The 25,930-nt window shown below is 40.0% G+C and overlaps 1 protein-coding gene across 5 annotated transcripts in view; it reads right to left on the reverse strand.

Annotated features, from left to right (window-relative positions):
* DOCK2 (dedicator of cytokinesis 2) overlaps nucleotides 1-25,930 on the reverse strand; it is a 241,012-nt gene that overhangs the window by 54,538 nt on the left and 160,544 nt on the right. For all 5 annotated transcript variants that reach the window (XM_083596706.1, XM_083596709.1, XM_083596710.1 and 2 more), the window contains 4 exons: nucleotides 10,925-11,003; nucleotides 5,598-5,698; nucleotides 5,453-5,511; nucleotides 849-997 (listed from right to left, as the gene is read on the reverse strand). In XM_083596706.1, the coding sequence (XP_083452832.1) occupies nucleotides 849-997; nucleotides 5,453-5,511; nucleotides 5,598-5,698; nucleotides 10,925-11,003 (388 nt within the window). The remainder of the gene's footprint in view (nucleotides 1-848; nucleotides 998-5,452; nucleotides 5,512-5,597; nucleotides 5,699-10,924; nucleotides 11,004-25,930) is intronic.

Here is a 25,930-nt window from a genome sequence, read left to right on the forward strand (position 1 = left end):
AACAAATTTGGTTCATTTGTAACCTAAGCTGCCATGATCTTCCTCTAATAGTTCACCAAATACACAGACTTATCTTCTATCTATCTATCTATCTAAAGGTCAGGAGGAGAAATTAAAGTGTGGCTCAATTAAATGACCCCTCCAGAGATCCATAGACAGATATTTGGGAGAGAGACAGTGTTAAGGGGCCAGAAGACCATTAAAGAACTGTTGTATCTAAATACAGGTAGCCCAATATGTATGCATTTATTTAACTGTATTACTCTTCATGAGCAATTTGCCATGCTTCGTTATAACTTTCCCAAGTAAATGTGCTAGAGACTTGTTTTTTAAAACAAAAGCTGAAAACTCACAGAAGGTGCATTCCCACACAACACACACACAACTCATCATTAACCACATCACTTTCCTCCATGAAGTGTTCTAGTTCTAGATTAATTCATTCAACCACATACTTTGCTTCTCACTTTCATTTAGGTATTTCATATCAATGTAATTCATTTCATCCCACATAACAAACTGCTCAGAGTGTACACACACACACACACACACACACACACACACGGCATATTTGTGAGTCTGATTCTGTAAGGATGACTTCTTAGGTTACGTGTTTCAGATGAATGATATGTTTATGACAGGAAAAGGCCACATTAAATCACTGATAAACTCAGTCTTCCATATCTTTGCCCAACAGTGCTGCAGCTCTTTCCCTTCTTTCTATAGCACTCACCTTTCTATAGAAAAATGTCAAGAATCACAAGCACCTTTCTGGCGTATTCATATAATATTGCTGTTATTTAAGCATAATGGCAGTACTGACAAACACTATGTGAAGCTAACAATACCTTTCTGAATTCTCCAGTGTTTCTATATTCACACAACATCATATCAAAGAAGATTGGGATGGTGGCTTTCCGTAACTCAGCTTCAGGAATAAGGGTCATCTCTAAGATGGGTCCAACCATTCCAGGAATAAAGCGGATTTTATTCTGCCCTGGATCAAAGTGTGAAAGAGAATATTAAAAATGGGACACAATGCATGCAGACATTTTGTGTAGCTACTCTATTATTTAAAAAAACTGTTAACCAGCCTTCACCGTTTGTGAAATCTGCTCAAAAGAGAGATGTACAAAAGTGTGTATAAAAAGAGATTCACACACAACTTGCAATTTTAAACCAGCAAATGACAAAAGGACAAGGGAAACACAAATTAAAACCTCAAAAAACTTTATAAATAAAAACAATCTAAAAGTATCATATATCTTAATGCTTCAGTTTTAAATAATTGTTTTGCATACATATATCATACACATTTAAGAAGTTGTTGGTTCAATTCCGAAAAATCCTTCCAGTGGACTAAGAAATGTCCCATCACATAAGTTCTACAGGTCTTCTGCTTCTTGCCCCAATATAGTGGAATGGACCAGACTATTCCTTCTATGCTAAAAGTCCAGATTCAGTACTTTTACGACTATACAGACTAGTATCTAATGCCCCTCACCCACATCATAGTTTGATGAGTTCTGAATATCTTGTGCCTCAAGCTTTCCATAAGCTTCCCATTTCCTCTTCCACTTATTAAGAACTGATGTTGTGTAGTGGTTAAGAAGAACATGGATTATGACCTGTAGTTCAGCTCAGCCATAAATACACTTGCAAGCCACAAGCCACTATGTTTAACCACCCCACTAAAGATGTATAATATTATTAGCCTTCTTTGCACAAATAGGCATTCATGAAATTCTTTGAGCACCCCATTAAAAGAATAACAGCAAACTATTACAATGAATAGTATAATGAAGAACATTATAGAAACAATGCTATCATCATTATCGAGAGCAGAATTATTGATCATCATTATTGGTAGTCGTGGAATTGGCACTACTACAGGTGCCATATAATACCTGTTCTGCATTTGTAAGAACTCAACTGTTTAGTGTGGCAGCATGTACACCTGGGAACTACCTGCCTACTGAGATCAAGCAGGCACCACTGTACTCTTTTTGGTTCCTGCCCAGATTCACAGAAGATTGAGGTAATTTTAATCTGTTTTAGTATTTTAACTTTTGTATGTTTTAAAGTGTGTTTGTAAATGTTTCTGGCTTTATCTTTTAGTAAAACATTTTGAGGGATTTTTTTTTCTTTTTAACGAACCAAGTAGTGTATACGTTTCATGAAATAAATAAAATACATTATTGCGGCAGTCTTACATACGGCTTAACTTTGCAAGACCTCAAACTTGCACTGCTGCTATAGCAGATTTGCAATTCGAGATGGAATGCCGACTCTAGAAGCACCTCACAATATCCTAGGTAGTGGCCAACTGACATGGAGTCATAGAATCATAGAATCATAGAACTGTAGAGTTGGAAGGGACCCTGAGGATCATCTAGTCCAACCCCCTGCAATGCAGGAATATGCAGCTGGTCCATACAGGGATCGAACCTGCAACCTTGGTGTTATCAGCACCATGGTCTAACCAACTGAGCGAGTCAGTTTCAAACATCTCATTGCTGAGTGTGCTTGGAAAGGAAAATAATTGGAAACAATAGATTTCTTCACCCTTTCCCATCAAAACCCATCTATCAGACAACATTTTACAGGAGCCATTTGACATGTCCTCTTCTCTCCATCACAATGGACAAAACTTATCTGCCTTCATTCCTGGATGACTAATGTCAGCCATTAGAAAGCTCAGAATAGAAATAGTGTCCTGCTAACTCTATTATAGATTCGCTGTACAATGGCTTAAAAGCCATATGAAATAGAGAGTCATCGGAGTCTGCCTTAGGAGACATTTGCAATTATGACAGACAATAAAAAAATGAAGAAATGAGGTTGCAAATGTCATCTCTAACAGGAAAAAACAGCTTTTTAATATTCTTAAAATATGGCTTTTTGCAGGACAAAATCAAATGCAGAAAACTCAAACAATTTGTTTGTTAGCTTTAATGCTCTTTTCCTAGAAATGCTTAATGATGCCTAATACTTCAGGGAAGGTAGATAAAAAAACCCCAAACACGAACAGTTGTGGTCTGATTTAGGATTGATTTGTAGCAGTACCGCCTGACACAAGGCACCTTGTAAAACCACAAAAGAGCAGCAATCCATTCCCACATTGGAGCTCATTCCTCAAGGTCTCATTTCACAACCAGAGCTGCTCACACTTGTATAATAGGGACTAATGCAATTGCTTGGATATATTAGACCTGCCCCATATCCATTATTAAATCTTGGGGTATTTTCCCCCTTTTTTCCTTTTTACAACGTTCATACCACCCAGTAACAAATGTTCTCCTGGGAGTTTACAGTACTAGTAAGTATTTCTTCTGCAGAGCAAATAGCAATATTTAGGGGAGGCAACTTTGGTTGGGACTATGATACAAGGAGATATGGCACAGGGTTTTTGTTTTCTAAAATAAAAATAAAAATAAATCCTCCCACAGCATAGAGATCTTGATCCCCCTTCTCTCCTCCAGCTGCTTAACCTTTAAAAAAACACTGGTGAAAGAAAAATATTTTAAGTGAATACATTTTTTCCTAGAGATAAGCATGCACATCATGTATTGAATATGGCCTTTCCCCTCAATAATAATAAAGCTGTTTTCAAGATGTGCTTTAGTGGCTTTAAAAACATGTGTGGAACAACAATCCTGTTCTTTTTCATTTCTACTGGATATTAAGCAGCTGTTTTTACAGTTTCTGTTGTTGTTTTTAATCTCAGCAGAAATAGTAATCTGTACCTAAAGCATCTTTTGTTTTAGTACCCTATTAAAAATCAGCTGAAATAAAAGAAGAGACCCATCTGGATGGAAAAATAGTAATAACTATGAGAAACAATAAAAATCCAAAATAATTTTCATTCTCTACATTACATTTTCAAACACACATCTATACCAAAGGAAGAACATTTGAACATTTGATTTCAGTAAGGCTTTTAACAAAGTCCCCCATGATATTATCGAGACGAAGCTAGTAAAATGTGGGTCGAACGAGCTAACTGTTAGGTGGATTTGTAGCTGGTTGACTGACAAAACCCAAAGAGTTCCTTGTCATCCTGGAAAAAAGTTGACAAGTGAGGTGCCGCAGGGTTCTGTCCTGGGCCCCTTGTTGTTCAAAGTCTTTATAAATGACTTGGATAAAGGAATTGAGGGGAAGCTCATCAAATTTGCAGATGACACAAACCTGGGAGGGGTAGCTAATGCCGCAGAAGACAGAATCAGAATTAAAAATGACCTTAACTGGGCGCAAGCTAACAAAATGAATATAGGATGGGGGACACCTGGCTTACTAGCAGTACATGTGAAAAGGATCTATGGGTCTTAGTGGACCACAAGCTTAACATGAGTCAACAGTATGATGAAGCAGCAAAAAAAGCTAATGCTATTCTAGGCTGCATCAACAGAAGCACAGTGTCCAGATCAAGGGAAGCACTAGTACCACTCTATTCTGCCTTAGTCAGACCACACCTGGAATACTGTATCCAATTCTGGGCACCCCAATTTAAGAAGCATGTTGACAAGCTGGAATATGTGCAGAGGAGGGCAACCAAGATGATCAGTTTTCTTTTTTCTTGATGATAAATGAGAAGCTGCAGTGCCAGCCTAGGTATTTGCAATCTGCAGACAAAAGATCAAAACATTTCCCACTCTCCTTGGACAGGAGTTCTTTTAACGACAACCAGACACTGGAGTCCGGAATACAGTGTCCGCTCATGCAACTGACACCCCAAGTGGACGAGTTCAGTTTGATCTGCCTGAATGTCAGCTTTCTGAAGCTGTCAAAGATACAAAACCTTCCAGGGTCTCCCAATGTGTTCCACTGCAAATGGAATTTCTTCTGTTACCCATCTCTGCAATACTTTCCCCCTTCTCATCCTCTGCATATTCCAATCCCACGACACTTGGTACCTTCACACATTTAGAAGTTATTTTATGCCATACACACCTCAGCCAACAAACAAACAAACAAACAAACCTATAAATTGCAGGATGGAGCCACTTTAAAACACAAAAATAAACAAAAATAAATGTAACAGCTCATCTGATCTTATTAGAAATGTTCACTCAACACCTATTTGAGGAACATCTGTGTTCCTGACTGCACTTATGAAATATACTCAGAGTCGCAAAGTGATTTCATGCTCTTTATTCAGCTCATAGTGGTGAGGAGGAATGAATGAATGTCCCCTCAAAGTATCTGCTTTATATACAGTATTTACACAATGGGATGCACATGATTGGCTCATTCTGGAATTCTACTGTAAGCCAATCAGGTTGTGGATTCACTTATATCTGGAGCATGATTGGGTGGTTCCTGCCAACCAATCATACTGCTGCATTGTTCTAGGACCAATCAGACTGCTGCATTCTGAATCCTATTGTTCTAGGACCAATCAGACTGCTGCAGTTTGGATCCTATTCAACTCAGTACATAACAACTTACTTACCAAGTTTATACCACATGTCACGAATAGCAAACCCAATCAAGCGTCTCATGTCTCCATATCTGTAAGAGAAAATAGAATACACTTAGTCATCATCAAAGCTTTGTTGTGAAAATGAGAAGAAAATATAGCTTTCAAGAAGACTTACTTGCTCACAATCTTTATGCACTTTGCATGGGAGAATTGTTCCAGCTGCAAAGAATCCTGGGTGATAAAAGCCACAGCAAGATGGAAATAGTTGTTCCACAGCTGTAAATTAAGCAGAAGACAGACCCCTGAATAGTTGTAATGGGTTTCACCTAAAATGGGAGGTGATATTAAGCTGTGTGAAACCTAAATAATTTATGAAGGCAACCAGCCGAAGCAGTGCGAGGTTGGAATATTATGCAAAGTTGGACGCTCTTATTACCGTGCAATTAGAATAAAGGCAAGAGTGTGATTTTTATACCCGTTGGCCTGCATTCCCTCAGTAGCATCAGGAGATTCATATGGGGTTCATTAGCTAATAACAATAAACCACAATTTACAGCAGTGCCTGTGAAATGCTGCATATCCCAAGTTAATCACAACTCCCCAGATCCAAACAACCAATGTAATTATAGTGTGTTATGAGGGCATATGTTAACCATAGCTTTGTGAAAACTCCCAGTGTTTCTGATGAACTAAATGTTATCAGAAGAAAAGTAAAATACGACCAAGAATAATATCTATTCACGTCAAACTTCTATTCATTCACATGCAGTGAAATCTTTCAAAAAGCTCAGAATTCTGAGGAATAAAAATGGGAGATGAAGATGAATAGATGGGAACTTTTGCCCACCATCTTTCATGAATGAAAGGCAGAAGGATATGTTTTCAAGGAGGTGGTGGAAAAGAATTGTCTGCAGAAGGGCCCCTAGTTTATTGTGTCAGTACAGAAATGCCAGTATACGTTGAGTCTTGCAGCAGTGGAAAAGCATTTATTCTTTCCCACAATTGTGGTGATTTTTGCATCCCACTGCAGCCCACCCACCGCACCCCAATGCCTCTTCTCAGGATGTTCCAAAGGGAGTGACTTGGGGCTGCAGTGAGGAGGAAGAGCCAGGGAAACTGAGCCAACTTCAGGAAAAAGCAGCAAGACAAAAGGTTGAAAACTCTTCATAAACCGCATGACGCATTACGCATAAACCAGAACTCTACTGAATCTATTAATTCATAGCTATGACATCGTCGTTCACTGTGGCATTGAGCAACTACCCTAAGTTTACTTTCAACCTGGTCTGCTAGCAACACCCCTATGCCAGCACACTTTTTTCACACATAATGCTGCAGTAATTACCGGAGGCGAAGGGATCACACTGTTTTTGTACTTTTCCAATCTCTAAAATTAGCATATTTACCTCCCTTGCAATAAATCTCATTTATATTCACATCACAGTTCAATCAGACCCTCAAACAGTATAATCTTTGCAAGTGTCACTCTTCCACCACGATTTATCAAACAAACTTGGAAAAGGAACGAAGCATAAACCGAATGGTACTATCAAAAAGTAGGGTCACATAATTTACTACTATAATTTGATAGGAGGCAAACTGATGAAAAACTAATCAGGGTCAGCAACCGAAATATTTATTGAAGAGCGAAGCAGAACTGTTCTTTTTTCACACACTGAAAAATTGTTTCACATACACCTCCCAATCTACCAATTTTATTTTCATTGCCGCAGAGCCCAACTGATGCCTAAATTCATTTTTTGCTATTTCAATTCTAGCAACTGCAGCCAGAAGGGGGTCAAAACACTTTTGGGGGAAGATTTTGCTGCAACAGGCAAACATGACTGCAGCTTCTGATACAGCTAGAGTTAACTGTGAGGCAACAAGGAGTGTCTGAGTGGCATCAGTGTTATCCTAATTGCTCCCTTTGTGTAAGTGTCAGAAACTGAACAGGCACAGAAAAGGAATTAGCTTCTGTTTGCTCACAGAAACCCTGCTGCTGACTCAGCAGATGGGTGCACTGAAGAAACAAAGTAAAACAAAGCCCCTTGCCCCTTTTCAGATCCCTGTTCTGCCCCTGCCATGTGACTAAGACAGCAAAATGCCCAGCTTCAGAAGTGTCACTTTGCTTTGACATTTCCACAAGCATTAAATTCACTTGAAAATAAACACTTGCTCACAACAGATGCACTTAAAATGTCCACAAACTGAAAAGGAACAAAGAAAATATATTGTCACAGTCTCGCTGAATATAGTGGAATTCAGTGTTCCTCTTCTAGACAAGGAAAAGAAGTATGGCTGATGGAATGGAATGGAATGGAATGAAAATACAAATAAATTCTGTCATACTTTGAGATTGCATTTCTTCTGTAAGCACTGATGATGCAGTTTGGGCTATCGCTTTTCAAAAACCAGTCTCTAAGAGGGGCATGAGCAGTGGAGGCTGGCCCATTAGGGAAAGGGAGGTGCTTTCCGACAAACCTACAAGCCACTCCCCTTCTCTGTTTCTTACATTTATATTCAGTACATCACTTCACATTTAGAGACACTCAGTACTCATTTCTGCCCATTGCCTGTGCTGGTCAACTATCTCTGTTCAGCACAGTCAATCACAATCATTCCTATGGTCGCACCCCAGTGTCTAGAGATTAAAAAAGGGGTTTTAAATAATAAATTCTAAAAGGAAGGGATTAGGCCTTAGAAGGGGCAGAGGACCAATATGAATCTCCATTTTCATTTGATTTTCCACTTTTCCCAATGGAGTAAATACTAGCCAATCAGCAGTCCCTTAGTAAAAGTCATTGAGGGGCGGGGGAGGGGAGTCCACTCTCTGTGTGTATGTAAGCAAAAGGAGAGAGAAAACAATTGGAACTGTTTGTGTACACAGAGAGAGGGAGAGAGGAACAGAAAGCAGCCACATGTGTTTTTTGTATTCCAACTCCCATCAGCCTAGCTAACATAGCCAATATTCTAGGATAATGGGAGTTGTAGTCCAACAACAACATCTGAAGGACCTCAGTTCCCCTCCACATCTTAGAGGTACCTACAGACAGGGAGAGATTCCTTATTTATATATTGACTTAAATTTCTGCCTGTATTTAGCATATATCTCAATCTGAAAGCATGACTAGTGAGTCTTTGGGGTTGGGGCAAGGAGTTAATCATTAAACGTTTCAGTGAGAATTAGGGAAAGTAGGCATTTATTCCACAATCTGAAGCAAAGTTCCCTGATTTGCACCTACTGGGCCAGAGCTTGGATCAGAACCTAGCTAAATAGATTAGGCCACATTCCTATGGACCTTTCTAAAACAGCACTTGCTAGAAAAATGTCTATAGAAATGCCCTGCAGTGGCGTAGCATGGGAGGTGCAGGGGGGGCCGGCCGCACCGGGCGCAACATCTGGGGGTTAGGGTTAGGGGGCGCAAATCCACGGGTTAGGGGGCACAAATTACTTGCCTTGCCCCGGGTGCTGACAACCCACGCTACGCCACTGATGCCCTGAAAACAGTCTTATGTAATGATGGGGTGTCTGATTCTTGATAAGTCTGTAAGGGGGAAAAGATGGCTGTCCCCTTGTTATCTTAAGTGACCCCCACCCATATAATGCTCCTGTGAAACTAACAGGGACATTGCATAAAAGAAAGATGGCTGCTGCATGGACAGGTGTTGTGCACCTAGGATTCTGCAAAATGAGTCTGACAATTTTGAGAATATTACCCTTATACTATTTTTAATGTAATGTACTACTGTTTTTAATGAAATCAGCTATAACCTGTGTGAATGACAGACGAATGAGTGAATATTTGGAAAGGTGGCTCCGCAAGGGTGCTAAAGAAGGATGACATGTTCCAGTGGTTGATGGCTATCTCAAATAAACAGGACTTTGCTTATAGCAAAACATCAGATGAAAGGAAAGCAACATTCCTTGGAAGAGGAAATGGCATGTTCCAGGACAGCTGTGCCCACTTGCCTAGAGGCACTTCAATAAGGCTAGATATGACAACTTTTGGGTCACATCACCAGAAATGCAAGTGAATGTTTGCAGTTAAAACTTCAGTCTACTTGTCACGTACCGAGAGACTGAGCCAAGTAACTTTGGTGTGGTGATAGAAACATTTAAACACCATTTTCAGCAATACCCAAAGGAACTATGAAAACCATCCACCATTGCCCTGCTCCATCTATCCCTCAGTTTTACTAGACTGGTCAACTTGTTAGACAAGGCAACTACTTTTGGTTATTAAACACCTGTAGAGCATTTGTGGATGTGCTGTACTACTGAAAGCACTTGAATAGATGCAATTAATAAATCATTTTTGAAGAGTAGCACCGTTGTCTTGGTCTCTGTGCTTTACCCCCTCTGATCCAGGTTTAGGGCTGGCCCACCCAGGTGGCAGGATCCACAGGGACAGCAGATCTGGCCTGCAAGGAGGGCATTGCTTGCTGTTGCCACAGTGGTTGCAGCACACTCCTTGCAGGCCAGATCTGCCACCTCCTTGGCAGCTCACCACTCTGCAATGCTGTCTCTATAGTGGCCTCTAGCCAAATAGGAAGCGCTGCTGGTCTCCTTCCACCACGAGGAAGGAAATGGTTAGGGACGGCACCTTAGGGTCTCCTGGGCTCTGCACCCACCTGGGTCCCTTTCTCTTCTGCAATGACCTTTGATTCCCTTTTCAGCGATTGGGTAAGGTTAATTAGATTCTTCCCTTATTCCCAATGAAGTGCTTCAGTCACCCCTTCTTTCCTGGCAGGGGGAGTGGGTGCTATTTTGTGGTTTGCCTCAGGTGTCAAAATGCCTTGGTCCTGCCGTGCCTGGGTTGCATTCATGACACAGACATAGCACATCATAACATATTACTACTTCCAATGCATTTTAGACACATTTCCCAACAAACATGGCAACCACCATGCTTTCTACTTGCCCCAAGTAGCTTGGAGCGAAGAAAGAAGAAAGGAAGGAGCACTTGGACCACCTCATTAGGTATGGGGGCCACATGCCAATGGTGGATGGGGCCAGAAGCCAAAGTGGCAAAGCAACAAATGTGACTGTTTCCTTTGCAAAGGAAACTACATCCAGCCCAAACTAGCAGGTGTACACACACACTCAAAAGCACCTGGAGAGTGTGAAGCAAGGCCTGTGAGGGGTGTGACCTGCATGTGTGTGGTCAGAAGATAATTCCAAGGGTCAGACTGAGGGGCCTGGAGGGCTGCATTTGGCCCCCAAGTCTGAGGTTCCCTATCCTTGCCTTATATGTTTGGAGTGTTCATGATCATAACTTTTAACATATAAGTGTATCAGACTAAGAACATTACAGGAGTCAAAATATCAGTACCAGCTCACAGAGCAATCATTTCCCGCATTGACTTTTATCTTCCAGATATGCTGTGATAGAATATTGATAGAGAATATTTGCTACTGAAATAAATAAGTAATGGAAAAACATACGTTCAGTTCTTGGTTTTGTTAAAGGATAATATAAAAGAAATAAGACAGGTACTTACTTGTTCTTCAAAATTCATGTTTTCCAAAAACTTCTGGTTCATAGTCTCAGAAAATTTGTTGATAGCTCTCAGAAACACCCTAAAGAAATAATTTAGTTGAAATTTACAATGGAATTTTATCATCTTAGCTAGTATTAAAGCACAACTAAAGTATGAATGATACACCCATAGAATACAAATTGCTTGCAACAGCATATAATTAATAGTATATTACACACAGGAAAGCATTTCTTTGAATTTCTGGTATGCAATATGTTCTAATTAGTACTTGCCACAGAAGAAAAGACCCTGTCTTTTTGGTCTGCTGCACAATTGCAGTTTGTTCTTGTGAATACAGCATAGTAAATTTTTCACATTCAAGTTGCTTCTTCAGACTTAGCTGTACACAATTAAAAGAGGGGAAGGGTTTCTAACTGATCAGCCAGGCAGAAATATTAACTTCTTTAATTATTTAGATTGACTCTTAGCTTATTAGAAATAGCCTCCTACATAATGCCCAGCAATGTGAAATATGAAATTACCCTATTTATTTACCACTTTCTGACTGGCTATACATGATGTCATTTCAATCAACACAACCAATTTTTGGTGCAAAAAAATCATGTAACTACTGCTTTTAGTAATTAAACAGAAAGACAGGCTAATATGTCTTTCCTGAAAAAAACACATGATGGCTTATTAATACAAAATATTTCAACACCCATTCCCTCTTATTAATAGAGAGACAATGGCTTCTGATACCTCCCCGTTTCTGAAAACAGACCCCCACTTAACACTGCTTAATATGTTACTCCTGGAACTTGGGCGAGGAGAATTGGGAGGGCTAGAATTTGTAGAAAGAAAACACTTGGGAGGGCTTGTTGCATGCACAAAATTGTTCTTTGGATCTCAGCAACACTTTAAGTAAAGAGAACACGATTTAATTCATTAACATTTGCAGACATTAGTCACTAAATTATCCTCTCTCTGGTGGTTTTTGTAAAATGTATACACACACACACAGGGATAGCAACTGGTACACTTATTAGCACCCCATGACAAGCATTCCTTGTAATGCATGCTTTTTATTATGATAAAACTGATCAAATAACTGCACAATACTGTTTTGTGTTAATGCATGTGTATTGCCTTGATCATTCTGCTGTGCTATACAAAGTTGTACCAAACCATTTAACAGTTGGTAAGGTTGGCTTTACATGAATTAATTCTGGGTTTCTAACTGCCATTTAGCAGCACAACAGAAGCATCCTATGCTCATGCTTTTACTCATGGTTAAACAAACCAAAAGATTAATTGCGGAAGAAACAACATAATGCCAAAAATGTGGGAAAGTGAAAGATAATCAAATATCTGGCTACAAGTGTGCACCATTTGACTGTGCCTTGGCAATACTATCTGACTTACATTTAAGGAGATACAATAGAGGGAACAATTTTTTTGTACTTGCAGGTATGCCTACAACCTTTCCAAAGTAAAAAGAGAGTTTTGCAAGTTTCCACACACACTTCTTATCTGAGCTAGTTAAGGTATTGTCACTAAGGCTTGTAATATAATGTATGAGCAAGGCCTGTTTTACTTCTGGATCTATCAGTGTTCTCTACTGCTTATAACATTTCCTTGTGCAATTGCAATCATACATATGGCTAGTTAGATGTTGCAGCTTCCCATGTGTAATGTAAACCACATTTCTTAGCCAGCTCAATCTCTTTTAAAAGTGGGGAATAATTAAACTTGAAAATGTACATGTATACCTAGATAGAATGACAAGTTTGTTTAATGAGCTTGTCTTTTCAGAGGTTTTCTACTACTTCAGCATCAGTCCAATCAAAATAGCAATAGGTTGACCCAAATATTCACCCGCCAAATGTTCTACTAAAATATTTCTGCACCTCAGTAGAAGGAAAGGTATCTAAGATCTGTGGGGGGGGGGTGTATAAAAAATATTTCCCTACCCTAATACTTGTGCTATTTTGAGGGAGACATGGGACACACCTCAGAGCTTAGATCTGGCCTAACTGAAATCCACCCTAATCATCACATATAGAACCTAAAATGGTAGCCACAAACTGCCAACAGTTTGGATTCAGAGCATACAAGTCCTACTGCTACAGATCATGTAAGTAACCAGTATGACAGGAAAAGGATTGGTGTGGACATTTTCTTGTTCCTCTGTATGCAAAATACAGTGAAGATGAGATACCTTGAAAAGCGCAGAGATAATTGCAAGAATGGAAAAATGTCAAATTTGCTATGTGAACGACAGACGCAGTTTGACAATAGTGTGACAATCTACCAATTCACAAAGAGAACACGTTGCAAGATGGAATTGAACACAAGATATGACAACCCATTATGAATGTGAAAATTTTCAGAGGCACAGATGTTTGATGTATGAACTTTGGCAAGACTTGTCATGTAGCCATCAGAGTGATGAAGTGATTTAATTTGAATGGACTGTTTTCTGGTAGGGCAAAATGCTTCCTTGCAAAATTCCTAATGTTGTATCTTCTATGGCAAAGTGAATAGGCTCACACTTCAATATTTCTTTTGAAAGAACTGCAGCAGTTTGTTTTTTTACTATTCTATTCTAACTGCACTCTAAATCCATTCTGCCCTGCCTCTCCAATAATTTGCTTCTTCCCATCTCATCTTCTAATGTTTTAGGACTGCTGTTGGTCTGATTTTATATTTTCCCTTCTACGAACCAGTAATTGTATTTGAATTTAGAGTATTCCTCAAGTGCCTAGTATTTTTTTAATTCACCTGCAGGAAAACTTAATGCAGATGTAAGTTTAGGCTGCAATCCAAAGAAACATATAGGTATTTCCTTTTCAGGCTTGAGGCATCAACGTTTCCAAAGTCCTCTGTAATCTATTCCAAGTTTTTCTTTTAAAGCAATGGGATTTGGGCAAAATATATTTTCAAAAAAGTAAAGCTCAAAACTTAATGAAAATCATACTAGATTTTTTGCTAGTATATAAGATTCTCATAGATAGGAAGATTTTGAAACAGGTACTTCAAGAGAAATGATCCTCTACCTGAATCCCAAGAAGGAGCAGTCTCTTGAGGATGCTGTACAAGATGCTCTCTCACGAATGCTTAAATTTGCATTCAGACTAGAGTTACAGTCTTTAGTCATACAATTAGAACTTTAAACCACCTGTCAAAACTTTGGCTGAGTACAGTAAATTTAATATATTTACTTTTGCAACAAAGGAAATGCTCCAATGAGAGCAGCAAGTGCTAAGATAAGGCAGAAGAGAAAGGAAGAATTAGGCTGATCCCTGCAATTCCTACATCAAGGCTCATACATTTACATGAGGACATGGCATTGTGATGTATCATGATTAGGTTTGTTTTTGATGTATTAGCTAGTTACCTGGTTAATTCAACCCATACTCAGGCCCATGTTGAAGGAAACTGATACAGTTCATAATCCTAGCATATGTTTGTTGCCTAGCAGTCTGGATATCAGCTGGATTATTCATATGAGCAATACATTTATTTATTTAACCAAAGGTGATTAGGAAGTATACAAAGGTTGAAAAATGAACTGAAAAATTGTTGTGCACTTGTGTTCAGTTACTGATTCTGGATAAAAGTACACAGTCTGAGAGTGCTATAGGGTCTGCACTAGCTCTCTTCAGCAATGGTCTTGCAAATGGAGACCCTTTTTAGAACCCAAAAGCAAGATATAAATATATTCAGCACAGTAGATTTTTTAACCTCTTTCTTTGAACTGTTCAACCCCATGGCATATCACAAAACTGATTTGAAACTCCCCTCAATATCAAAAGTCATTTACCATGCTACATGGAGGAGCGTGCTGTTTCAAGAAATATAAGCCAAACCTCCCCTGGACTTGCAGAACTTCTTTCATGATTCTTTGGATCCTGGCCCAGATTTTCAGCATGTAACAAATCAAAGAACTCCCTATAGTACTCCTGGGCTTTACATACTACTTTATAAAAGGAGAACATAACTGATTATATATAAAGAGCAGATGACAAATGCTTTCTGTGAATTGTACTATTTGTCCTCCATTCCTCTCCTGAAATATGAAAGTGTATTACATATTTGTTTTCCTTCGGGCAAAGCATCCACTGTGATAAGAGCATAAAGGATTACAAGTCAATACAAATGCGTTTCACTTTCATCTTCCCTGAGCTTTGTTGAGATACAGCAAATGCAAGAGGATGCTGCCTTTACACTTGACTCCACTATTGAAAAAATATTGAAAGAGATAAAGAAAGTGCTGTGCTTGCAGTGCTAACTTTAATTTTTCACCTTGAGGCAGCAAGAGAGAGAGAGAGAAGAGACTGGCCGCATGAGAGTGTATTGTGCATAGGGAGGCAATAAGCTTACTACCTCAAAGCAACTATTAGAATAGTACGAAACGGGTTTATAGTGAATCAGCAAATTCTCCCTCAAAGTCAGATGCATAATAGCTTTAACTATTGTCTTCCTGAAACTGCGTCTTTGAAAATGAAGGTCTCATTCAGAAATAAAACCAGAATATATATATATATATATATATATATATATATATATATATATAGAGAGAGAGAGAGAGAGAGAGAGAGAGAGAGAGAGAGATAGCAGTCTTTGGGGTTTACAGATTACTTCTAAATAAACTAAGGACTGGGTGTGCAGCTCATATACACAACTGCATTGTGCAGATGGAATAAGAAACTTCAGTCACACATTTATATATTGCTTGAGTTAAAAGGGTTGCTTCATACTTCTCATTTTATTAGTTAGTGGTCATCTACATGCAGAGAGTATGATGTAAACAGTCATGTGTAAAATACATTGCAAGGCCTCTTTGGAATAACTGTAACTGAATGAGCTGGAAAAGTGTTTATTGAGTAGAAGCTCAAAAGAGGTCAAAGACTGAAGTTCCTCACTAATCTCATACTTGTTGAGCAGCTTATAGATGAAGTGAACATACTCTCTGGTGAGTCTTGGTGACTCAGCTGGTCAGCTGTGACATTCATATCTCCCCTGAGATGTTCTGCTTGCTGTCTGTGATAATGCATGGCTTTCTATCCAGCTAAGGAGAGGTTCTGATTCTGCAGCGGATTATAAACAAGTCTCTCCTTGGCAAGTGATATAAACTTCCATTGTGATACTATGCACTCTGACAAGCACAATAGTTTTTCTCAGCTTGCGATGCAGAAGAATTTAGTGCCATGTTGCCTGCCCAGAGTCTAAGATACTTGGTGCCTTGGATAATTGTCTATTCTTATTATTCTTATTATTCTTATTATTCTTATTCTTATTCTTATTATTAATAAATGTGTATACTTGTAAATCTCAGGGTGGTTCACAGTATAGAAGCTATCTGCCAAACCTTACTTCTCCTTGGTATTAAGAACCAGGCAGACACATGTTTATAGTAACTTGTATCCTGATTATTTCATATGAAAGATTAGTCAAGTTGTATAATTGTATCTGTTATGACCCCAAACCATGGGACTTCATTGTACATGGTAGAATATTCTGATAAATATTAAACTCAGGTCACTTCTGTGAGGGAGTTCTATCTGTATTGTATTTGGAGTTTCCCAGCCAGGGAACATAGCCCTGCTACCACCCTTAGATTCAGAGAATGTGTCCCCTGTAGTGGCATACTGAACATGCTTGCATGTTATTTACTTGCATGCACAAACTGGCACTCTATAAATATTGAACAGCAGGTACATCATTTGGGGGGCCATTTTACAGATCACTTAACATTAGCATGATCTAAGTGAGCAACTACAAATAGGTAAAGGGTAAAGGGACCGCTGACCATTAGGTCCAGTCGTGGCCGACTCTGGGGTTGCGGCGCTCTTCTCGCTTTATTGGCCGAGGGAGCCGGCGTACAGCTTCCGGGTCATGTGACCAGCATGATTAAACTGCTTCTGGCGAACCACAGCTGCACACGGAAACGCCGTTTACCTTCCCGCCGGAGCGGTACCTATTTATCTACTTGCACTTTGATGTGCTTTTGTACTGCTAGGTTGGCAGGAGCAGGGACAGAGCAACGGGAGCTCACCCCGTCACAGGGATTCGAATATGTAGAGGTATAATAACTCTTTGCCCCGAAGGAAGCAGCACATCATATAATAATGATTTTGATACAGTGTGTCTGTTTCTTTGGGTTTTCATGAATTTATACAACACATTTTCATGATGAAATAAATCCAACAGTAAGTTTTTTAAGGTATGCATTTTGCTTGACACACACACACACACACACACACTCTTAACTATTGTCAACAAAATTAGCTTTCTTCATAAATCAGTTTTATATTATGCTAAACATCTTCCTTTTTCCAAATCAAATTTACCATCCTCATCATGGAAATGCTGTTCTACTATCAATTTTTATTTAACTTTAATGCCTACTTCTCTGCACAGTTTCAAGTATTTTATGAGTGATAAAATTCCAACAAGATTTGCATTCTATGTGTCTGTTTTAAAAAATAGCAACAGAAGTTCTGTGAATGCACAACTAGGTCTAAAGCCTTCTCCAGCTAAAAACAGGGTAAAATTAACTGGAGACTAAATGTAGCATGGAAGACAAAAATATAATGTAGTACGAACATTGCTACAACCATCAACTCTACAGAAAAGCATTGCCATTTATTAACTGCAAAAGTACTTTATCACATAACAGCTTTAAAGGTGGGCCCCAAAGATCCAACTAAAAGGAGCAGCCTATATGTAGGAGGTAAAACATTAGACCCTTTGGAACAGATATTAATACCCTTGACTCTGCCAACTTCTGATTAGTGTTGTCACTGCCTCCAGGCTTAATTAGACGATAGCAGGAAAGACTTTGTAGATTTTGTTACCTGAGGCTTCATAAACTGTTTGCCCCTATGAAATAAGTGCACATATGTTCCTGCACATAGATACTCCCCTCCCCCACTAATCAGTTGTCATGATCATCTCCCATGCTGTGAGTACATGATATTTTCTGATGTTACATTTGGACCTGATCAGGCAAAGCTGTTTTAGCTCCTTTGGTTGCATTTAGTTTAGGATTGCTGCCTCTTGGGGGGGGGGGTTTGCCTGCAATATGGGTCTGACTGCTAAAGATACAGAAATGGCTGATTAAGGGAGATGACTGAAAAGTAAAGTGTTTTCCTCTCCCCTTGGAGCCCTCTTCTGCCATCTCACCCCAGGCTTGTATTTGCCTGGGTAAGGGACAGAGGGAGCAAATAGGGGAAAAGACTGAGGAAAGTGGCAGATTCCCCCTGCCCCAGTTCCCTTCTACTTGCCTCTTGCCCCATTCATGACTTGTATGTTCACTCTTCTCTTCTTGTAAGAAAATCAGTCAGCCCAATCTTTGGATGAGCTGAGTGACAGCAGAGGAGCAAGAAGTGATGGGGGTAAGAAAACACTGCCCAAACAAATCCATTTCCTTTCCCATCATGCCTTTCTTTCTCCACTGAGGGTAGACACATCTTAAGAGCATAAGCCTTGCTGAAAAAGACCACAGAGTCCAGAATTCTGTTTGTAACAGTGGTCAATCAGATGCTTCTGGGAACTTTACAAACAAGACATGAAGACAACAGCCTTCACTGTTGCTTGAGCCTAATGTCTGGTATATGGAGGTGTACCACCTCTTAACTTGTTTAGCTATCAGTTAGCCCTATTATATTATACCCCTATTGTCTATAAGTTTATCTAACCAATGGGTTGCTGTCATGGTGCCTGTGGATGCCCACATGACCAAAAAGACCTTCTGCTGGTGTCGCATCCTGCCTGCTGAAATTAGGCTTGAAAGCATTATTCAGCAAATAAAATGTTTTTTAAAGCTTAACTTCATACCCTCTAATACTCTGAAGCTCCAAACCAGGACACCATCGTCCCATTATTTTATTATATTTTTTGCGAGAGCACAGCAGTCAATTTGATTGCTCTGATCTCATGCCATGGTCCCCCTCCCCAAAAGTGTCTTTTTCCTAGCGGGAAATCACCCTGTGAAATCGTGAGATCATGGCAACCAAAATGGTCACCATGTTCTCATGATAAGAAGCGGGATGTCCCAGTTTTTCCGGGACACTTGCGGGGTATGTAATTGCAGTGGGAGCAATTTCAGTGGGGCTGCTGCATGGGAGGACAGAGTGGTGCCATGAGCAGTTTTCTGGTTTGCAAACATGCCCACAGACCCAATAAAGGTTGGCAACCTGTGTTTTATCCATTTGGAACATAAGGATAACCTTGCTGGATCGGGTGAATTGCTCATCTAGTGCACCATCCTGTCCTGTGAGAATCATGCAAGGTTATTTTTGTAACTATTGTTTCAATGTTTTGTTTCATGTTACTTTACGGCTGAAAAGAGCAAGCTCAGGACTTCCGGGTTGGCGCCATCGCCGAATGGCGGACTCCCTCCGAGCTCCGGAGGGAGTCTGCTCGGCAGGGGCTGGGTTCTACCGCACCGGCGATGCGGGGACCCTTAGAAACCACGGCCACGGAGGCCGTGGACATGGAGACTCGGCTTGCACCGTTAGCGCCCTCCCGACTCGTGAAGGAGCCTTTTTAAAGGCTACGGATCGGGTGCCGGGGAGAAGCGTGGTGCCTTGAGTTTTCTGCTTCCCCTGCTGAGCGAAGCCGCATGCCATCCGGCGGAGAGCGCTGACTTCTTCCATTGAAAATTCGGACTTTTCAACAACAACCCGTGAGTAAATTTGGAAACCGGGCTCAAAAGGAGGAAAAAAAAAATTTTTTTTTTTTTTTTTTCGAATTGGATACGAGCGGGGGGGATCCAAAAAGGAAGTCAGTCCCCTCCCTATTGTAAACTTTCCAAAACAAGGACGGGGAAACCAAGACCCAAAAAGGCTTGCATTGCTGATAAAAATCCAAAATTTCACGATGGGGAACTACAAGAACTGTGCTGGAGGAGGAACTGGAGAAGGGAAACGCAACCCCCCCCCCCTGGGAACCGGGGCGACTGAAGAGAGAGCCTGGTGAAAGGAGTCGGAGATTTTGACAGCTGTCAAAATAGCTGTCAAAGTCGAAAAGCGGAGTGGATTTTATTATGAGAACTTGGCTGGTTAAATTTGATACAATTTGATACAACTTGTTAAAATTTGGATACAAAATGGCGAATATGGATAACAAATTGACTTTTGGATTAGAGGAAACAAAGTCACAACAATCCCCCTTGAGGAGCTTCGGGACATTACAAGGATTGGGAAAGTGGAAAAACACCAATGGAACTTTACAGGACTGGTTATCTTCTGGGAAAGCTGCAAAACGGAAATAACATCTCGTCTTCAGGGTGTTTTCTTTTTTTTTTTTTAAAGGAGACAATAGATTTTTCTATTGAAGAAAGGAAGGGACTGAACGTAAGGTTTTGCCCCTGAATAACAACCATCCCTGCAGACTTACCAAACTTTCGAATTACAACGTTTTAGCAGCGGAACAAAGGGAAATTAGACTACAACCTGGAAAGAACAATGGAGGGAGTTCTATTACAGTTTTATTAAAGACTGAAGTTAAAGTTTTGAAAAATAATGATAATAATAATAATTTTGATTTTCAAAAAAATTTATTTTTAATTTTAAAAAAGAAATAGCCAGCAAGGAGTTGGGGAAAAGTTGTGATTTATGGCCTTAAGAATTCCAGGCAGACACTAGGGGTTGATGGTCAGGGGGAAATTAAACCGGAGACAGGGGGGGGAGAGCTAAAACTCCAAAGGCTTGCCAATTTTGTTATTTTTTGCTGAATTGGTCTATTATTCATTATATTTTTTTTTATTTTCTACCTTCTCTGTTTCTATTATCTGGGGTGCTTCTTTTATTAAAAAATGGAAATTGTGGAATGACATGGGGTGGGTCTTGGGGAAAAAACACTGGGTTTTTAAGTTTCAATTTGAATGGGGAACTTGTTTGGCCAACAATATGAAAGGGGAATATGGTAGGGGTGGGGGAAGGGGGGAGTCCCGTAAAGTGATATTTTTTGTATTTTTGAAAAATTTTAATAAATATTATTTAAAAAAAAAAAATGAAAAGAGCAAGCTCAAAATATTTAAAATAAATGATTTTTATTTTATTTCATGCTGGTTCAGATTTTCAAGATACCAAACCATGGTTTGATTTTACATCTCAGCGGGGCCAAAGTGTGTTTAAACCTCTCCCTTGTGGGGGGGGGGCATGGAGGGAGTGAGTGGTAGATTTTATCTACTGTTTGCCCCTGACTGTTTGACACTGACTGCCAACACTGCGCCATCTTGAAACACATAATGCTGCTCTTAGTTACTGGCACTATCAGGCTGTAAATTCAAAGTGTTCCCCATTCCCTCCTCAATACACTGCATTTTGTTTTTAGATTTGTGTGCGCTGCAGGAAACTCGTAACATAAACTGCTTACTATTGTCCATACAGCAGAAAAATAAAAGCACAAAAACCACAGGGGACATATGGTGAAGCCATTAGGCTTTTGCAAACAACCACCGCTACCCACTGCATTAAAGGTTGTTATATACATTGGCATATAGTTTAGAAATGGAGTCTTTCAATTAAAGAAATGAAAAAGGAAACATTCTTGTTAGAACGATGCATCCCACAAAACATCTGCTACTTTTTGGGATCCATATGTGCTGAGTTATTATCCTTACAGGAAATATGTTAGAATGCAGCCTACACATACACACGCCCTAGGTAACTTTCTTAGTCTATTAGAAAATAATAATAATCTAAGACTCAGTCAATTTTTTTTTAAAAAAAGAATTGCCCAACACACTGTTGAAAATGTTCTTTTTTAAAAGCTTCTCCAGGACAGTTGGATTTCTGTACTCCCCTGGAGATTAGTCTCCCCAGCTTTGCCACACATGAATTCTGGGTACCACTGTGGACCATGTTTTAATACTGTTAGTCATATTGTAATGTTTTGAAGGAAGCAGTAGACTTGGCCCCTGGTCCTTCCAGCTCTCCTTTCTTAGCTCATTGCCCATTTCATCTATTAATATGTAGTAACAATAGATTTTCATTCAACTGAAATTTCTTGGAACTTTCTGAGGAGTGTTGGAGAATTTCAACTTCTCCCCCTGACCCCTGAGCAAGATCTGCCTGCACCATCCCTAAATAATGTAGTGAATAATGGGAGGCCATTTTTACTCATACTGTCTCCCCTCCCAACCCTCCCCCCCACCCCGCTGCTGCACAAAGCCATTAAGCCTAGTACCATATTAGGACCAACAAAACAATCACAAATAGTAAGCAAGTTTTTGAAGACTACAGAATTCTTCAGGATGGATTTATATATATTAATAATTGGGGGGGGGCAGGAAGGAAAAGAATAAACACTGGGCAAGTTGTTGAAGCCTCAAAGAGTTGTCTCTAATGTAGCTGTTTGGCTAGCACAGATTTCTGCTTATTTATTTAAATTTCTGCTTCTGCAACGGAACTTTCCCCTACTCTTCCATGCACACACACCCCATATTCTCCATAGGCCTGGAAGACCCTTCAGAGCAGATTTTGAGGCTGTGCAGGAAGACGAAAGGAAGGGGAAGCCCAACAGAATCCTGAAGGCACAGTGTTGGAGACAACCCATAGTGTATAGTTTGCAAAAGTTTGAAGATGTAATGTGAAAAGTATCAGAAAGACTAACAGGACAGTCATATACATGTTCGCTCAGAATTCCATTTCATTGACTTTCCATTGAGCATAACCCCACACTCAACTACCTTGAACCTGGTGGGACTCATTTTTGAATATACATGTATAAGATTACACCATTAACTAAATTAGACAGATTTGGGTTTCTGTTTAGCACTGCAAGGACAAGAAACAATAACAACTATTCCACCATTTTTGAAAATATAAAACCTAACACTTATTCAGAGTTAATCTTCTTCCTTCCCCAGTAAGTACAAAACAAAATGCCATTTGTTGTGGGGTAGTGTCACCTTTTGAGTGTGAGAAGCTCAACTTGGGCCTCCGTCGTAGATATTTAAATGCACAGGGTGGATTACAGCTGCTGATCTTGGGCTCGAAGAGGGCCTTCTGATTCAACAGAAGCATCTGCTATTGTAAGGGGGAGGGTTTTTTTTTTGTCAGTTCACCCTCCCTCTGCAATTCCCAGTCCCCCATCCCCAAATCAGCTCCAGAGAGTCAGAAAGGGAACCTCCACAACAGTGCAGAAGGTAGCTTTGGGGGATTACAGAAATAAGGGAAAAATTATAAAAATGGCCTCCCCTCCTCTTCTGCTATATCAGAGATCTCCGGATCCAAAGTCTTTCTACATGCATAACTGTATCAATTGGATTCCACCCATAAGGACAGCAAAGATTCTGGTGGTGTTGTTTTTTTTTGTTTTGCTGCAAACTTTTAGCAATAAAGGACTCTAGGCATATTGCAATAGGGTGGCAATGCGGACAGAAAGTGTAATCTCACACATGAATTGCTAATGTCAGGAACTGATGCAATGTAAATATAAGGCAATCCCATAGGGGAATGATGCAAGCTGAAATCAATGTGTTGTCATTGCTCTGTAGAATTAAAAATACTGTTGTACTCATGAATAATGCAGATGCTGACATGTTCTTGCTGTGCAGAACAATTTAGATGTGAGAAGTCTTCAGATACAAAGGACTGTGAAAGTTGTGCTAGTATTAAAAAGCCATTATTTAGATTAACAACCTGTACAGTCAAATACTCCAAATGGTGACAAGCATCAAAGTGCAGAAGAAATTTCTACACAAAACTCCTCTTGTTACAGCCAAAACCTCTTCTTCTTTTTTTGCAGAATGAGACAAGTGGGTAATACTTGCTGCCTACAGAATTTCTCACGCAAAACTAATTGGGGATTGATTTGTAAACAGGAACATAGCCAATATGCATATAGTCCTGCTTGAATCCCTGATGATTAGACCAGCAGCTTTTTTGAACTTCAGAAGAGATGAATCAGGGATGGGGAATGTTTTCGGCCCAACAAGCAAGATACCTAACTGTCCCCACCCCTGCAGGCCAGTGTTGACAGGCATGTTTATCTGCTAAAAATGGGCCATAAGTGGATCAGTTTGAGAATTTCCTTTGGGGGGGGGCTACATTCCCCTACTAGCTATTGTTTATGCATGGGGAAATGGGAGTTTGTAGTCCATTTATAAAGATCCTGGATTAGCTGTCAGTGTCCAGGTAAGCAGGGCAGAAGAAATAATCAATAGTGTAGACAGGGGGAATCATTAATGACATATGAGGAAACGTCCTCCCCCAATCCCTGGGCATGTAAGCTGGCACATTATTACTCCACAGCCAAGAATTTGCTAAAGTGAGCCTTGGGTAAATTATACCCCAGCTTATGTACCTGGGCCCTGCTGTCCAGAATTTCCCATGATGTGCAGGCCAGTCCCCAAGGAAACCCCAAGCCTCCAGCTCAGAGATGGCTTGCAGAGGCAGAGACCACCTTGAGTCTCTTTCCCCCTAGGAAGGGTAGAGAAAACCTGCCCCCACCAAAGGCAGGAACAGGGTTTTCTGGTACCTGCCCCCAGTAAGGCAGTCTTTTGCTTTTGGGGGAAATGCTGGATGTCTATTAGGTAAATCTCTAACTGGTGGGCATATGCATCTTGAATCTCTCTGATGAACAATGCCAGCTACAAGCTACAAACAACCGCAGGTACAAGTGAGCCATACAGCACTACACGCAACAAATAAATTCTGGTGGGGAAGATGCTTACTTGCTTTACTTACAGAGCAATTTGCTACTGTGCTACCAGTGGGTTGCCTCATTTTCAAGGATCTGCTGACAATTCAGCAAGGAAAGGTGCTATCAGATCACCTGCAATTGTGCCCATGAGTGTGGCAACTTGTGCTTGTGCCAAAATAGCAATCCTTCAGATATGTGTGGGGCCAGAGGCCACCTTGTTATGAGATGGTGACAACAGTTTCCCAGTAAAATAAAAAAGCTTGGTCCTATCTCAAATTAAGCAAGAACCAGTTTGAACTCCACTAGCACTGCCTAAAAAATGCAGAACACTTCCACTGAGAGGATAGACACAAACAGAGAGAGAGAGAGATTTAAAATATGAGCCTGTACTCTTGGGAAAATCAGGTTTGAGACTGATGACAGCAGTCACTCAGAATGAACTGCAAATGAAAAAGGGAAAGAATTCTAAATTTTGCACTGAGACATGCATCTGGAGGAGATTCAGCCTGCAAGTAGATTTGAAACTCCAGGAAACTTGGGTGAGGACGGATTGACTCAGGGTGAGTCTGCTAGGTCTGATTAGTAGATGCTGGTTGCTAATTAAAAAAAGCACAGCCAATGACCAAACTGTCAAGTTAGTCTCTAATCTGCTATAGCAAACTTACACAATTCCAACAGTGCTAATCTAATTTCCTCCTATGTGTCATGATTACAAGCAGTTTTATATTTACATGCATACAGTTGATGCTTAATTAGTTATCTAAATGGTCAATTGTTTGTTTATTTGAAACTCCCTAACCACTTGACAACACTGTCATAAAGATGGGTGCACAAACCATCACATCAGTGTTTTATACCTAAGTATTAGGTACTGTGTGGATATTTTTGTACAAATGTCTTTCACAAGTACATAGCAGTGGTGTTTCTGTTCCAAATACTGGGGATGATTCAGAGTACTAAAATAAGAATCCATAACATTAACTTCCATCCCCCCACCTCACCTGACAATAGCTCCACAACCCAGATCCTTCTGAGCTGAATGTTAAGATCAAGGCCGGATGCCCTGATATTGTAGGTGGGTTTGGATCACATTGCTAGCAAAATCTTAGCCTTGTGTTATCTATTCATGCCTTGCTTCGTTTAAAACTTTCAAGATTATGTATATCCAACATCACCGAGCAGCATGGAAATTCCAGGGCTCGGTTTTCTTTGGAAGGAGGGATCACTTAAGTGTTTTGTGCTATTTGACTTCATTTACAAATAGGCAAGATGAACATAGGTGGAGGGACAGCTGGACTCCTACAAACAGCAAATTTCATTGCATCACATCAGATCCCTAGAGTAGACACATACCGACACAGATTT

This window comes from Podarcis filfolensis (assembly GCF_964270895.1).
Source record: "Podarcis filfolensis genome assembly, chromosome: 2".
Lineage (NCBI taxonomy): Eukaryota > Metazoa > Chordata > Lepidosauria > Squamata > Lacertidae > Podarcis > Podarcis filfolensis.